A 17,531-nucleotide genomic window follows, 5' to 3' on the forward strand; every position below is an offset into this window, starting at 1 on the left:
AGCCATGAACTGTACATAAGTTAGATATTTAAAAAAAAAAAAAAAACAACCCAAATTTACCTTCCTTTTTTTTTTGTTTTTGTTTTTTGACTCATCTGTGTCATAAAATGACCAAATGCAGGTTGGTTACTATGTAAAGCAGACTGCCTCAAGCTCATGAAGTTTAAAGATACAATATTTAACAGAGGCCACAGCTTTTACATGTGGCTTTATCTAGTATAGTACGAGTCTGCCCATAGTGTGCCTGTGGTTACTCATAGATGCCTGTTTTGCCTGTAACATCTAATGGGCTCATGTAAAGATGTAATTTTCCAACTATAAATTAAAAACATTTTAAAAATGTGGGTTTATTGAGAATGTACAACACTGCAACAACACTTACAGTAAGGGCACAGATCATAAAGACAAAGAGGATTTAATGTGTGTTAATGTGTGTCAGTCAAGAATTTCTGTTGTTGACCATTAACAAATGATCAAGTTAATATGGCTTTGAGTGATTAGTTCACATTTAATACATTGTCACTTAGATAATATTAATCCAGTTACTTCATACATTAAACTGATAAGCATCAAATTATCTGAATTTCAGTTACAACTATATTTCATGTGTTTATTTTCTTTTGTCTAAATGTAGCCAAATACATTTAAAAATGCACTACTTAATGCTTATACGCAGCAAGAAGTCTGCAAAGTAGAGGAGAGGAAGTGTAAAGTAGCAGAAAATGGAAATATTCAAGTAAATAACAAATACCTCAAAACTGTATTTGAGTACAGTACTTGACTACATGTACTTTGTTACAAGAACAAATGGATGCATATCAGTTAATGTATAAACTGTGCAGACTGAATTAACATGCTGATGAAGGTTATCAGTCATCCAGGTCACGGTAACTAAGTACTATATTGTAAAGCGCTTAAAACGTGGCGACCCAAACTGGACATGTCAAAACCGCTGAAATTTCCAGAGCAGACCGAAAGAAGGAACAACATTCCTTATGTTGCAGCAACATTTGACAAACTCAGAGAAGGTTTGAAAGAGGAGTGAAAGAATCCATCTATGTCAAAAACAGCCGTCTTTGAACAGACGAGGTGTCCTAAAGACATTATCACCCGCCTACAATACAGTACAGAGATCTCCCCCCCAGACAACTCACTTAGCCCCAGCAACACACATGCAGGCCGGTTAAGTCAACAACTCTGAAACTCGAAGCTCACACGTGTCCTTAACAACTTTGTAAGGACACTCCCACAAAGAGTCTGCAACTCCCCTCCACTTAGTTACAACTGAAGAAGCCCCTCCGATGTAGCACTTGACTGAATGACTGAATTAACGTTAAGTGATGATCTATGAAGGCTTGACTAATCACAGGATGTCAGCACCAGGAGTTGATGATACATCCTGAAGTGACTGGTGGAGTCAAACGTCAGTTAATCATTCTTCATTCTTCAAGTATATGATTTGTACCCTTGGCACAGCGTTTGAGTGGGATACTTTAGATTGCTTTTGAGAATGACTTGAAGGATGAGTTCACCTAAAAATGTTCACCGTGAAGCTACAGAAATATTACAAGTCCTTACCCAACTTTCCATTGGTATTTGGACAATTAAAACAGTGATGGAAATTTTCATTTTTGGCCAACTAATTCTTGAATAGTTTCTTCAAGGGTGATGTTTCCAATACACTGAGGGTTTAGTGTCACTGATTTTAGGTACAGCAATTTATTTAGGGATGCAGTGATATCAGCTGAACATCAGTACTGCCTGATATTCGCCTTTGGACTGCCATCGGCGACTTAGATGTATCTGGTGTGTGAGATGAATTTTGCTCGGGCACAATCATGGGATCAGGCACAGGCTCGTCACATCCATTCTGTCAGTTTGTCAGGCTGTGCAAGTATCCAAACATTGTTCCATTCAGTAGGCAGTTGTGTAGCAGCCTCAAAAGGCCTTTGATGCAGTTACTTTAAAAAAGGTTTTCATTTGAAAGGCTCTGTAAAAGGTTGTTTTTGTAAATGTGTGTGATTGAATTTGTGCTCTTTCAAAGATGTAAGGAAGGGCTGAATGACTCCAACAGTTATTTATTTCCGTGGCACAACAGGAGGTATTAAATAACAAAAACAAAACAAAAACAGTAGCACCACTCTGCCTCAAGGATGACCTGACTAGATTTTGCTGGGCCAAGGTCAAAGGTCACTGCAACCTCACATTTCTTAAACATGACATCTCAATGCCTTTAGGGAAATTCTTCAACTTTGATTCTCCACTTGAACTCGAGGATGAACTGATTACATTTTGAGGTCAGAGGTCAAAGTAACTATGACGCCAATATTGCAGTGAGTATTTTTTTTTTTTTCAAATTTGGCACAATCCTACACTTGGGACTCAAGGGTAAACTGACTAGATTTTGGGAGTCAAAGGTCACTGCAACCTTACATAATGTCAGGACAGTGTCCTTGTACCAAAGCTTCTTAGATTTACCTTCTTTAAAGTGGAGGCATATAACTGTCAAATGGGAGTTGTAGTTTGTTTTTAGAATTTGTGCTCCCCTGACACAAAAGGGGGATCAAATATAACCAAAGGGGAAAAAAAAATTCAGCATGGGCTACAATGTTATTCTAAGCATCAGTATCAGCTCAAATGCCTCTCACAGTAGCTCAAGTAAAAGGAGACAAGTGTGATATTGGTATACATCATACATTTATTAGTGAACAACCCTCTCAAATCAGCCACAACAATTAAAAAAAAAAAAAAAAATATGATTGCACTACTTGGTAAAGCATAACTAGCAACTTTCATTTAAAAAAAGTACAAATCTTAAAAATTTCAAACAGTATACAGATGTATATATAATACACTAACTAGTTATGTTAAATGCTACAAACAATATGATTCCAATGGAATGAAAAAATTATAACATTAATAAGAACCATTTCCTATATATAATATATATTAGTTGTTTTCTCCCCCCACCCCCCAATACAAACATGGAAAAAATGAGGTAACTGTAAATGTGCAAGTACCAAAGCAAAATATCTGCCTAACACAGAACACATGCCCCTGGCTCTGTTGGCGGGTGGGTAGTCTGGTGTTCAGGCAAGGACCCCTAGAGGCCAGGGAGAGTAAGAACAGTAAACCACTATCCCACCACAGCAAAAGTCATTGGTAAACAATAAATGGCGTCTACGGAGCAATCAATCACAAATCCTAAATAAATTTTAGCTGCTTATTGGAACACATTTTTGCACCACACAAGCTGTGAGATTATTCAATAACTCTTAACAGAAAGACTACAAGACTCTATTCTCAGTTGTCATCAAAAGTTACCTCATTACCTAGGCCTTAATGGGAGGTTCTCTTTTTTATTTCATAGGGTAGCTGGATATTGTCAATTAAATATTCATTAACTCCAAAAAACAATAGTGCTAACATTAACATGAATTAAGGTATCTATATGTGAACAATACATTTTAAGATATTGATACACTGAGAGCAAGAGCCTGATAGGCAGGTACAGTACTACACTGAAATAAGTATGACAACACTTTATTCTTTTTTTTAAAATCCCTTAAACTATATTGATTTTCACTGACATTGTTCAGGGGTATTAGTATAACATGCTTTAAGAATACATGGGATCCATGACAAACTATTGCATTCACGCGAGTGAGTTTCATACCTAAAAGCAGAACATCTAGCACCTTTTCACTATGGCTTTTGATAAACTACAGTAGTTTCAGAGCATGTAATTTTTCAGTCGTTAGGGCAATAACAGTAACACAATGTATGTAAGAATTTCTGGATTCAAGACCAGTTTTTTTTTTTATTTTATTTATTTATTTTTTTTACTTCCTATAAAATGAAGTTAGCGCAATAAAATCTTGTAGTCATTCAGTTCTATTACAAATGTGTGCAGTACAATGCATGGCAGTTATCAGCTGAGCGTTAAGATCCAAACCCCCTGAACCCAAAGCCAACTAGAGCTAAAAATCAGTTGGGATCTGGTTGACAAGCATGCATATTGTGCACCGTTAAATAGGTCCCCACCAGATTTTTGAGATATCCTCCACTATATCACACTTGTTTTAATTATTTTTTTTGTTCAAAGTCATGCAAACACCTCTGAAGTAGATTTGGGAGTGAACTGGGTAGAATACTGTGCACCACGGCACATTTAGAAATGGGATCACAACCGCTATGTTGAACATATGGTTCAAGTAAAAGAACAAAAGTCAAACAGGTTTGAATAATACACTTGTAATGAGTTGCAGTGTACATTGCCTCTTTTCAGTGAATACTAATAACATATTTACTGATCTTTTTTTTCTTGCATGCCTGTCTTTAAATGATGTAATATCTACTATTTCCGACAAAACAGAATATTATAATTGATTACATTAAATTATTTATGGTCTGAGGAAAACGACCAAACTAAATTCAGATATACCCTTTTCATGGCATCCGTTCCATTTGAAATGGACTGTTCTCCTTTATTTTTATATACCGAGAGGCCCTGAGTGATTTTTTTATTTTAACTTACAATATATGCCAGCGAATAGATATGTACACATAGGTTAGTTCTCAAAGCTGTGGGTTTAACTCATTAAATGGCTTCTTTTTTTCTCTCTTAAAAGGTGGCACACACATCAAAGACTCACATTCACTTAAACAAAAGTAAAGAAAAAGGCAAGATCCCTTTACGCATAAAAGCAAAGGTAACAACTGCCTGTTAGTGCTTACTGGGGCAGTTACAAGTGAATGCAAAGCAAAAGTCCATCTGTTGCTCTTTTTCTTCCCACCCCAAGTGTATCCTGTTGTTTTTTTGTTTGTTTTTTTAAGTGTGAACACAAGCAGGGAACTAGAAGTCTAACAGTGTTTTTTCTGCACTACTGAACACTCCAGCTCTGCGTCATTTGGACCCCATCCTGATCACTGCGGGATACAGTAAGCTGGCGTATCGTGGAGCGTCACCAGTGACTTCTACAAGGGTTTTCAACATTCTTCTGTCTTCAAACGTTTATCTAAAAGCATTCACACTGAAGCTATACATACAGTTGCTCTTTTACAACACCATTACCATGGCCTAAGACAATGACCCGACCAAGTTACCAGAATATAACACATACCATACACAAACATTGTTAGTGCTCCAACTGTTTCCTTCAATGCGTTTTTCTCTAGATAAAACCAATAAATAAACCTTTTTTTCTTTTTTTTTTTAAAAACGACATATTTTTAAAACAAGTGGAAATGACAAAGTATTTTCAGGATTAGTAATAGGTTTGTGCTTGTCAAGGTCATAAGAAGGCAGATCTGAAATCTTGAACAGTATAGGCTATATCTGTATATTGGATTTGGCTCACAAACAAAGAAATAAAAAGCCCAGTCTTCCTAAAAGGGAAGGAAAGTTTGTTTAAAACCCGCCACTCACTGCACATATTGCTTTCTGCACAGGCGTCCAGAGCTCTATGGCATCAGCATAGCCCTCGGGCGAGGACTCCCATCCTTAAACGCAGTCGGGGTGGAACCACATGCTAGTCTTCCCTCATGGCGCTTTCTGAATAAGCAAGCAGTTCTTTTAGTATGCTTCTTTGTCTCTTCTTTTTCTTTAAATTTGATAATTTTGGTGGCAATGCTTGATTAAAATATTGCTAGTCTGAATCAACAGTTCATGCAAATCCTAGCATGCTGCCCTGTATCCAGTGGTTACACAATGCATTGGCTCTGTGAACAGGACAAACATACACGCACACGCAATATGTGCACACACACACACACACACTCTTACACACTTGCCAGAGGAACAATGCTGACATGGAGGGTGGATGTAGCACTTGTGCCGTTACGCCAGATGACCTCGAAAAGACGCAGTCCATTAATCCATGACTGCTTTTGTACAGATCTGTGTTCCAGAGTAGATAATCTGGGGCAGAAGAAACCCCACAGTTGCAGTCCATAACCTCAGGCTTAACAGAATCTGCATTTAACCACAGCAAGTCACACTTTCACAATAGCATTGGCAAATCTAAAACAAATAAAGGGGTAAAACTGTTGAAATGATCAATACATTATTGCAGAACATACATTATTAACAAGTCACTTTGCCCAACACCTACAGAAACATGCAGCTATGATGGTCAGGTGTTGTCTCCAAACACAGATAACCATGTTGAAGTACTCCTATTTTTTTTCCTGCCAATTGCACAAGGTGTCCAGCCCATCATCCTCCAGGCTCCCAACTCACCTCTTCCAATGCAGGACTCCCACTATTCATGAACACCACAACCAAATCCACTAAATAAAAATGAAACCCTGTAAACAAAAGCAGCAAATAATGCATTGTAGGGAAAATCTTTGGAATCTGCAACAAGGGGGCAGAGAAAGAACTGGCTGGCAATCCCAGAACTCTGGCTATAGGCTGCGATAGGCAGTGGGTTTCAAGAGACTTGGACAATGAAGCACAGCAGAGGTACAACAGGCTCCAGAAACAATCCTGGATTGCTTATTATTTAGGAAGGGGCAGGAGTGGTGGATGGGTAAGCTATATTTACGGGAGGACGCAGGTTGGGTGGCAGGTGTCCCCAGTGTTGGGACAGACTCTGGTGTTTGCAGTTTTCCAGTTCAGCACTCAGAGACAGAGTCAGTCCTCACTCCACCTCCCGGTGTACGTCCGAGGCATCGGCTCGGCAGATAGGACAAGTGCGATTGGTCTGGAAGACAAGCGGAAACAGCATGTGTTAGCACCGTGTATCACAACAGTCATACAGAAGATTGAAAACACTTTGAAATGGCATTGACTTACCTTTAACCATTTATCCACACACTTGGCATGGAATTCGTGGTTACAAGGTAATACCCGAAGTAGCTGCCTACACTCAAAGTCACTAAAGCACACAACACACCTGAGGAAGAAAAAGGGTAAAAAGTTTAAAAAGGTTACTGGGATACAGATACATTTCTAGACTAAATACAAGTTTGTTTTAACAAAATTAGGAACAGGCTTACAGCGTTTGTTCAGATAGATGATTCTCTGAGTTGAATCTGTAGGACGGAAGTTGCTCTATGTCCGCTTTAGTGAGTCCACGTGGTTTCGCTTCACCCAACCTCTCTGCCAGATTCAATAATGCCTTCAAGAAGGGAGAGAGATGCTGATGATGTTTTGGGTCTGTCATACAATGACACTAAAATGTAATCAAGTAATTTGCAGTTACACCTGTAACCTTCGAGATTTGGTGAAAAAAAGGAAAGAGTTCAACATGTTAACTGTATTGTACATGTGAAACTTTTACACTTTGTACACATTTACATGAATTCCACAAGGTGAAAATCCCACATAATGAGTAATTTACCTCTTCTTGAATTGTTTACTATGAAGCCCAACCTATTTTCGATCTTTGGGGTTGATGCTGATATTAGGAGGCAAAAGGTTTAGATGGACACATTTTGGCAACCATCCCTCAGTGTGGTTATCAAACTCTTGTTTGTGCACTGACACAGTAAATCACAAATGCTAATTTAATAATCCTCCTTTTTATATTAGTGCATATTGGACAACATTTACGCTCATACATTTATCTGTGATTAGACAAAAAACGGCCAACCAATACATCAGGCTCCATTAAAATATGTTTCAAGTCAAGATCAATCATCAGCATTTTTACATGAAATTCATTTTCATATCCACTAAATTACACTGAACACTTATGACTAAAACAATGGGGAGTTAGTTCTTCTCAGAGAGCTCCAACTCTTTGGTAAACACTGTGTACTCTGCATGTGAAACATTCATTTCTCCAAAAACCTTCACACTCACCTCATAGTTTTCCATTTCCACATCATCCACATCCAGGTCTAGACTAATGGCTGGGCCCACTGCTGTTGGAGGCACAGGAAGCATTGACCTGAGAGGAGAGGAGAGAGAATCAATACTTGTTTGGCAGGCTTGAACACGATCAACCTCACTTTGATTCTAAGCTATTAGCAGCACCGAGTGGTAATTAGAGAAAATCATCGTTTTTTCACAGCCTCTTCACTCATTTCACTTTTGAAAAGCAGAGATGTAGAGAACTTAGCATAACAATGCGCCTTACATTCAGGTAGATAACCACATTATAATGGCTTTTTTACTTTCTCTAATGTGGTGCTTTCATTGCAGGTACTCACAAGAAGTAAGGGAGGAAGCCTGGGTAGTAAGATGGAGGTGGAGGAGGAGGGGGGAGAGGTTGCTGCAACCTGTATCTCTGTCCACTCACTCGCCGGGGCAGCATGTGGGGATATGGCTGACGAGAAACATAGAATAAAAGAACAGAAGTATGTGATTGGTGTGAGCGTTCTTCCTCCTTTTCACTTTAGAATGACAGCAGGTTTAAGAAAAGTGAGAAATTGTTGGTGAGAAAAGGACATTAAAAACCTAAACAACAGCACATTAGACATGCTTCCATAAAATGTCAAGCGAATTTTACAAAAAGGTTTGAAAGTCCACAAAAAATAAAGATGTGAATCAGGTGCTTCTCCATAAACTGTTTTGAGCAATGATCTAGGCAACATCATACATGGATGTGGAAGTGAAGGGAGGCTAAATGTTGATAAACCAGCAAACAACATGGAGAGAAGTCTGTGGGAATTACTTTCCATGGGGTGAGTTATAATTGTTCTTGCGTGTCAACCAGCACTGGCCATTTTGCATGCAGTCCAGAGACAACGAAGAGGACATGTTGACACAGACAGCAGAAACAGCTGTAAGTTTATTTGGCTAATCTGTTTCCATCAAACATTTTGCTCATTAAGTTTGTTTGCAGAAAAAAAGAACCACGTGAAGCGAGCATACAAACTTATACACTTCTGCGAGTTGGTGAACTGCACATGCTCATGGTTTCAGCCATATTAAAGTTAGTTATACCACTGTTTTAGAAAGAAGATGCAACTTGTGGTAGCTTTGGTGCTGTTGGGAGGCACCTCTGATGGAACTGTGACTCTGAGAAACAGCTGGTAATGTAAAGATTAATGTGAGTAAAACCTGCTACTGGTAGGTTATGTTACTACTTTGTTAAGTGAAGCCAACAACATGTCTACCACTGGTTAGGACAGTGGATCCCAAACATTTTTCACATTTGATGGCCACAAATGCTTTATATAAGTTCATTTTGTGTGAATGAAATGTGCAAGTAAAACTTTTCTTTAACTGATGTGCTGTTGCGAGCAACACCAGCTTTTCTCCTGTCAAAGTCTTGTCCATCTTGTACTCTAAAAGCCAGTTAGCTTTATGAATAGATTAGAACATGTTCCAAAATTAATTAGCTCACAAAGGCTTCAAACAGACATTGTGACATGTCAAATCAGTAAAGCACAAGTGGAACGAATATTATTACTCATCCATTCAAGCAATTATAACAATGAATTTTATAATTAGACCTGTATTAGACATTGAAAATATTCTACTTCAAAAAGTTTATGATATTGCCAGCTGCTTAAATACACTCCCTTGTGTGAGAACAACTACCTGCGTGCCTTTGCGCAAGGTAGAAAAGGAGAATGAGAATGCACTTATATGCAGGGATCTTCTCAATATCATATAGAATGCAATCTTTTTCTCATACATTTTTCCAGTACTTAATGAGATGTGGATGATAAGTGCGCTGTCAAGTTCCCTGGTAAATAAAGGTCTGAGACTGTCTCAGAGGCTGTCTTACCACTCCAAAGGGAAGCTCCTGATGCAGAGGCTCTTGAGGAAGATACTGTAAGGGCAGAGAAGGAGGCAGCGCTGGTGGGTGATGAGAGGGAGGGTAGGAGAAGGTCCCTAATGGGTGCTGGTCCCCTCTTAGGTCAACTTCATTCTCTACCCTCTGTAGAGGCTGAGAAGACAGAAATGTGCAAAAAAAATATATCTTTGTTAGTCCTGACATATGAATGCAATTTAACAAACCAGTCATTACACTCTACATCCACTGCACTGGGTTTTCATTGATAAAACGTGAGTATGACGTGGACTACTCACCATGCGTGGGTGTTGAGGCTGTAAAGGGACAAACTGGCTCAAAGGAGTAAGGTGCGGTGGCTGGTGGGGGGGTACAGATGGGTTTGGGTGCAATACAAAATGTTCGCTGGAGATCAGGGGTGGAAAGGCTTGATAAGACACTGGCATATGCTGCATGGTACATGCCTGTATGAGCTGAGGAGAAAAAACAATACAGGAAGTGATATTAATTTAAGTAAGTCAATGCCCTTCTTTATAATTTAACAACAATCAAACTTAACACTTCAGAGGCCTCCACCTAACCAAAGCAGTTTGCTCCTTATACTTGCAGTAAGGTGGTTACAGTGAAAGCATTTTGTAAGCATGTAGTGAACAGAAGCGATGCATTACATAAAACCACAACACTGACAGTATTGCCACAACACACACTAATCACTATCCTGAGATGTGTTTCCACAACTACACTAGATGTGCATCAGAACCTTGTGTTGCTTAATGGTTTCTAATGTTTGTGCTAACATGAACCACAGATCCTGCACAGTGACAGCAGCAGCTTATTGGTTAGTCATGAACAGTAACAGAGTGCATGGCTGGTATGATGTGCTACTACATGGATGCCACTGACATTTGGGCTCTTCCTTTTCAAACTCACAGGAGGAGGAAGGCAGCAGAGCAGAGAGAGCTGTCCGCTGAACATTACCGAGCATGCTGGGAGCTGCTGAGTGTTGCACCCTGGAAGGGGCTGCCCGGTGTGGATGGGAAATCCATGGGTCGTCACCGTCGTAACAGTGTATGATATTGGAACCGATCCCTGGTGCATCTTTTTATGGAAAGAAGTGGGGCGGGGGGAGAGATGGTGTGACTCCACAATCTGGCTAAAACAGAAGACTCTCTCCCAAAATGAACCCATTATACCACTACGTAACACCAGAATGTTTCATATCAAATCACAAAAAGCACATTTCTGAGGATGACAGACATGTGGTCTGACAAGACAGCAAATCATGTTTGATAAATGTCAGAACTTTGTTACCCATCAGACTGTTCTGTTACCTGGTCGTGTAGATCCACCATGATGGGGCTCTGCTGGGGCAGGTGAGCAGCAGGGTGAAGCATGCGTGGTGCTGTGCTGGTGTGGCTGTATTGTCTGGAGTCATCTAAAGGAACCTGTTGATGATGTTGGGAGAAAAGCAGATGATGGAAGTTCTCATCCTGGGCCAGGGAACTGTGCAGTACAGGTCTGTCTCGCCTCCCCCACTGGCGTCTCACTGGTGGGCTGTTACATCATACAGAAAAAGTATTGATACAGACACAGACAACTGAATACATTATGTCCATTAACAGACTCTTAGACGTACTGCATGCCTATTCCTTGAAATGACCTCTCAAATGTGATATTCTAGGTGTTCTGCTTATCCACATAGAGATCTATCATTACAACTCTGCATTAAAGATGTGATATTTATGAAACAGGTATGTGTATTAGAAGTGGATGTCAAAGAATATCTCAAAATATGATTCACAATAACAATAGTATCATGATACAGCAATTCTGCGATAATCAGTAGTTTGCAAGACAAGTGTCTAATTATAAATCACGACATCTGTCTGACTGAAGTATTCAAAACACCCCTAAAAAGACAAAGTGCAGGAACCATTTTTTTCCCCTTCACTGATCGTGGTGTCAATTTAGCTAACTTTGACATGAACTGGGACGAAACAATTTTTTAAGAAGTAAACAGTCTTAAATATAGCCATAAACTAGCAAAAAGCCAAACTGCTTGGGAAAAGTGCTGGAGTAAAAATGTTTAAAAGAAAGGACACAGCTATGGCCCACCTAATTCTTTATTCTTTAAATGTAAATTAAGTTTACAGAAATTTATAACACAATTAGTTATGAAGGAAACTGGTAGGGGAATCCGTATAGACCGCTTTCATGTTTTAATAAAAATATCGCTATGGTACCAGCGTATCTGTAATGTGAAACAACAAATTGCCATGTTGATATTCTGTCCCACCCCAAATGTATTTATATTTTTTAATTTGTCACAATTATTAGTTGATTAATTGACTGGTTGATCAAAAGACAATAAATCACCAACTGTTCTGATAAAAAATTAATTGTTTTTCATGCAAAAATTAATTTGCTGGTTCCAACCTCTTAAAGGTGCAGATGTTCTGCTTTTCTTTGTTATTAGGACAGCAAATTAAGAGTCTTCAGGCAGGAAAAAAAGAAGCAATCTGAAGACACCACATTTTTTTGCCAACAACTAATCATGAAAGTAATTGGCAGACTTATTGATAACAAAAATGATTATTAGTTGCAGCCCCACTGAAAACCCTTTAACGAGATCCACAGCATAGCAGAGTCCCTACTTTAAAAAGTCAGTACCCTTTGTTTCTGATGCTCTGCTATTATATGTGTTTATATCCATCACGTGGTGAACTTTTATTCTGTCAAAATATTGTGACAACATATGCTACATATTCACGCAAGAAAATGCTTGTTGTAACAACTACATCTGATGACTACCACACGGACTGCATCTCTGTCTTCAGTTCTAACAAGTATGTACAAGAAAAAGTGTCTTTTTTCCGCTGCGGGGGTAAGGCACCATGAGTCACACACAAAGCTGACATTTGGCTGATGTTGAAAGCAGCCCAATTTATATATTTCTAAGTCAGATAGTATATCTTTAAAAAGGAAAATGTCATGCGGAAAAGCAGAGCAGAGCTTTTACCTTCTCCTGAGATGCACTGGGGCGTTGCAGGGCTCTCCAAGGAACCTCCTTGGGTTTAAGGGGGCTGTTGGTGGCAGCCTATTTACTGCTATTTCCCATGGTCGCATTGGTGACGTCGTGCAGACGAGTCACACTCAGGGAAAGGAAACCGTACAGTGGAGGCACTTGTATGTTGCCTCTGATTGTCTTAACCCTGCAAAAACACAATTGACAAATTCAGAATCCAGATTTTAGACTACAGAATTCATTTCTCTATATCCTTTGCATGCACACAGTCTAATCATTGCCACCCAATTTTAGATTCGCTGGAATTACTACTGTATAGCATAGGTATTTGTGAAAATGTAACTTAAGACTTGACTAAATACACACATGAAACATATGTTGGGGGATCATGTCTTTCACTGACGTTATTTAGGACACATATTTCGTTGAAAGTGGCATAGATCACGCTTACTGAAACTCAGTACATGCAATACAGAACATTCCTATATTTTCAAGGTGACTAATGCCAGTGTTGTCTACAAATCAACACACAGTTGGTATAAAAGACCAGTTCACCCCCCATTTCTAGCCCAAGAAAAAGTTAAATTGTTAAAATCCTCTGATAACATATCCGTATAGTTCAACATTTGCCTTTTTCTCTGTTGTGATATGTGATGACAACTTGGGGTTTTTAAACCAGACGTGAATATTCAGACATTTCATCATTACTTTATAAATGGAACAAACACTTTAATAAGGTCCATGCTATTGAAAGCAAAAAAAACAGTGTTCTCACAAAATATGAGAAAAATGACTATGTTGCCACAGGTGCCTAATTAGACTGATCCAGATCTAGGCCACTAACTAAAGTGATGTCGTTTCTAATCACGAAAACATGTCACAAACGTCCCTTGGTTATACTCTTAAATTAGGGGATTTACAAAGACCATAATCTATGTTCAGTTTAACAAAAACACTTAGAAATTGTGAATTCAACAGTGTAATTAATGCGGTAAATTCGGGGACAGACTTAATAGGGGTCGCTGTAGCCTGCCTGGACAAAAACATGGAAAGCCATGTGCTCAAAAGACAAAGCAACAACAAAAGATATGGTAGGCAAGCGGGACCGCTAGCTGCCCTGCAATTTAATGAGGCCACTGTCCCTTCACACCGTGTCTAACAAGTTTAATACGACGCCTTTCACACAATACTGAGAAAATAGCAGACATTATCGTTGTGGCAACCTTTGGCTTCTCATTGCTGGGGCAATTCGACGTCCCCTGTTGAAGGAGAGCAGCTAACTTTAGCCAAGCAAGGCTAACGCTTTGTCCAAGCATAGAAGGGCTGATCAGCTGCAGATTACTGCTATTAGCAAGCATTTTAGCTCGCATGCTAGGACAAAGTTAGGACATGAAGTCATTTATTACTGAATATTCTTCCCATGTAACACGGCAGACAGAGACCAGCGCTGTGCAGAGAGGTTTGGCTAACAACAGAGCCCACATCTTACTTTCTGAGCGAGTTTGCTTGCTTGGTGAGGAGGGGAGATGGCAGGTGTTCGAGCCTCCGAAACGTCGTGTCCCATCAAGTTATCTTCTCGCGACCTCCTCTAAGCGACCGCCAGCCCGCGATGGAGAGTGACGTTGACAGTTATATCTGACTATAAATCGCCTGCTTGTCTCCTCCGACAGATTTCTGACAATGTCGGACGGAGCTGCTACTAGCTTGCTAACGCTAGCCTGCTAACACACGCTTCCGACCGCTGCATGAGCTAACCGCGTCTCCAGAAACCGTGGTAACGACCTGTCCGTTAACGGCAGCGTTCACCTGAGCAGGACCGACCGTTAAACGTCTCAACAGATAACGTTAGTAACCCAGCGACAGAAAACATTCCTTGGCGCGTGTATGTTCCTTGAAATGTATTGTTATGACGAAACCACGCCCCCCGTCCAGAGCGACCAATCGGCGCGCGGCAAACACAGACAGCAGACATCCAGACAGCCTTTGCTACAGTGAATCTAAACAAGCAGTTCCTCTTGTTTGTTTGTTGCTTTGTGATCAAGAAGAAGTCACCAAAAACTGCGAGGGACACTATTCACCCAAACGGTCCCTGAAGCTTATAGTTAACGTAATCATAACCCTGACCTTGTTTTCCCTGGTCTTCCATCCATCCATAAATTCCTGTGTTATTTTAATATACTTGAACAGCACAGCACTTTTATACATGTAGTATATGTTATGCTACTTTATAGTTTTATTCTGTGGAATAATAATAATCAGAAGGCCTGTCTGAAGGGAAATGGTCAACTTTCTATCCCTCCTCTATCACTTATTTTACCTGTCTTGTGTTCTGTTTTTATTTATGTTTTTGTGGCTTGTTTGTTTATTATTTGTATGTTTCTGCAGGTAATATTGTGCAAGTAACTAGCTGTTGAATTAAACTGTACATTTTGCATACTCAAACAGTCCTTACAATATGATGCATTGTTAGTGGAAACCACCCAGCAGTATGAAAAGTAATTAACATTGTAGCTCCAACTCCTCAAACACACATTAAAGGGGAGCTATGCAACTTTTTTTTTTTTTTTTTTTTACAGGCCTAGAAGTAAACAACAAAAGAGAGCTCTAAACATACAGACTAACAGTTTTATAAGTACTTTAAATTCATGTGTTTATGTTTGTATTTGCAAACTTTGAGGCTAAACGGGCCTAAAATACATTTTAGCATTTGTTTTGTTTCTTTTGCAGAACACTCTGCTTCTTACTGTGGCCCCCAGTCTTATTTGACTCTCACTTGAGGCCAGTGTCCTGCTGTAGACTACACTGTTATGTAATGTTGCACTTGCAGGATCAAGTGAGAAACATCCCCTCATCAGCCCTAACACGACATCACTCAGATATGTTTCTGTAGGCCACTGAGACCATCTGCAAAAGCACTGTGTGTTGCTGCACATGATGACTACAGAGCTCTACCGGGCCTTTTAAAGCCACCTTTCAGGCCCAATTTGTCCAGCAGGAGTTAATAAATAATGTCTCAGTCTGTTTTGAACGCAGCACTGGCGAAGCACTGGAGCAGATCTGGTCTTTTTGGACGGCTCCAGAAGTGTGCACCTCACGAGAAGCTGACTAAGGAGAGCAGCGGCGGCGGCTCGCAACTAAATATACTAAATGTAAACATTACAGCATCGCTGTCGGTAGCAGCAAAACAAGGAGGGGCTGGAGGTTGAGCAGGATGACAACCCTAATAACCCGTCCAAGCGTCTCCCGTAAACACGCACCGTAAATCTCCACAACTCAGCCGAGACAAAGCAATAAAAAAAGCAGGAGGAGCAGTGTAGTTACCTGATTGTTAATATGCAAACATCTGATCACTGATATTTTTCCTTGTAATGTTCACATCTCGTTAGGCTAAGTGCGGCATCCTACGGTCAGCTGTTCCCGTGTGGAACATTCCGTGGGTTTCACCACTGCTGTAAAAAAAGGTGCTAAACATCAGACTCTCGTGTTATCTCGGCGGCCTGTCCGCACAGTGCGCGGCTTTGTGGGCTTGCAACCCGCCGGATTACTTCCGTAATCGCCTGTTTTTTTGTTTTGCCAAAGTAAATCCAGCCCCTCCGCTGTTTTGGGTTTCTGCAGCTCCCTGTTACACCCCCATTTCTGCGCATTTATACAGCGGACAGCACACGCCGCGCTGCCATTTTTACCGTAATGGACAGAATAAACACCGTGTCAGTTTGTCTCGAAAGTTCAGGGTCGCCTGTGGGAAAAAAAGGCGTCCACTGAGTAAAAGGGGGACGAAATGTGTCATGAAGTTTAAAAATAGCCCACAGGAACAACCTAAATGAATGTTAATAAGAAAACATCGCCGCTCTTGTCTAAGAGAGGAGCAGCCAGTTTTATCATAATAGCAAATAATAAATGTGAGACTCTAATGCCAGTCAGTCTGTTCAGTGCAGATGTAGTGGTTGTATTTGTTGCCGACGAGGCTGTTGAATACACTCCATAACCAGGAGGGGGCGCCAGATTCCTCTATACTGTCACTGTAGACTGAGGAGCCTGTGACAGAGGTAGATGGCTTCATCTATCTGAAATAATTTAGCATTTTCTCTGGAGTGTGAGGCTACACACAGAAATAGTGACGAAGGGTAACATCCCCAACACCATCAGGATAAACAAGAATGTAGATTCTGTCCGATTAGTTATTATAGTATGACATTTGAACCACTAGAGTTGCCAACTAGCCACAATAAGTTGATTGATTGTTCAGACGATAGAAAGAAAATTAATTGACAACTAATATGATAATAGATTTGTCGCTTCAATTATTTTTTCGAGCAAAAATTGTAAACATTTGCAAAATGTAACGACTGACTGATCTTTCCTTTGTTATTCAAGACAGTAGTTCTTGTCATCTGTGGGTTTTGGACTGTTGGCAGTCTGTGAGATAAACAAATCTTAAACCTGAATTATATGATTACATGTTGCAGAGGTGGGTAAAACACCTGAAGAAGCTGCTCAGTTCAAAGTTATTGATTAGCTCTTTCAAATGCGTAGGTTTTAGATTTAGGTCAGATTGCTGAACCGCTGGTCTGGAGCATGCGCACTTCATGAGCCTTAGTCATAGTTTTAGATTTAAAGTATTATATTATTATATTATGTGTGTCTTTATTGTGTATCTCAAAGTCAGGTGATAGAGGCACATCCAAACCTGTGTCTGTTCTTTCCTTATCTGTTGTCTTCACTTCAAAGTTTTCCAGTGATTTAATCGGTCATCTAAATAGATGTTTCATCAGATTTTTAGAGAACAACAGACGCCCCAGGTTGCAACGGTCGTT

At 39.9% G+C, this 17,531-nt stretch overlaps 1 protein-coding gene across 9 annotated transcripts; it reads right to left on the minus strand.

Annotated features, from left to right (window-relative positions):
- Window positions 1-2,675: 2,675 nt before the first annotated feature.
- Window positions 2,676-16,216, minus strand: rnf44 (ring finger protein 44). Of its 9 annotated transcripts, none has more exons than XR_005071115.1 (13): window positions 14,207-14,645; window positions 12,712-12,904; window positions 11,024-11,246; window positions 10,623-10,790; window positions 9,992-10,165; window positions 9,687-9,848; window positions 8,161-8,276; window positions 7,811-7,898; window positions 7,003-7,124; window positions 6,800-6,899; window positions 5,790-6,707; window positions 5,429-5,554; window positions 2,679-3,103 (listed from the first exon to the last, which is right to left on the minus strand). XR_005071115.1 is itself a non-coding variant. In XM_037076996.1 (11 exons), the coding sequence occupies exons 2-11, from the start codon at window positions 12,816-12,818 to the stop codon at window positions 6,645-6,647; spliced, it is 1,323 nt and encodes a 440-aa protein (XP_036932891.1). In that variant the 5' UTR covers window positions 12,819-12,904; window positions 16,039-16,216; the 3' UTR covers window positions 2,676-6,644. The 9 variants fall into 9 exon arrangements, 3 of the variants coding, with proteins under 3 accessions (XP_036932891.1, XP_036932890.1, XP_036932892.1); XR_005071116.1 differs by having other exon boundaries at window positions 5,786-6,707; XR_005071113.1 differs by having other exon boundaries at window positions 2,676-5,554.
- Window positions 16,217-17,531: the final 1,315 nt, after the last annotated feature.

This window comes from Acanthopagrus latus, chromosome 18 (assembly GCF_904848185.1).
Source record: "Acanthopagrus latus isolate v.2019 chromosome 18, fAcaLat1.1, whole genome shotgun sequence".
NCBI classification, from domain to species: domain Eukaryota; kingdom Metazoa; phylum Chordata; class Actinopteri; order Spariformes; family Sparidae; genus Acanthopagrus; species Acanthopagrus latus.

Bases quoted from the DNA above. Each gene is read 5' to 3' on its own strand.
- rnf44 (XM_037076996.1), bottom strand. From the start codon at position 12,818: ATGCGACCATGGGAAATAGCAGTAAATAGGCTGCCACCAACAGCCCCC. The intron at 11,247-12,711 runs GTAAAAGCTCTG...ATGATGTAACAG, and splicing joins CCAGTGCATCTCAGGAGAAG to CCCACCAGTGAGACGCCAGT. The intron at 6,900-7,002 runs GTAAGCCTGTTC...TTTCTTCCTCAG, and splicing joins CATCTATCTGAACAAACGCT to GTGTGTTGTGTGCTTTAGTG.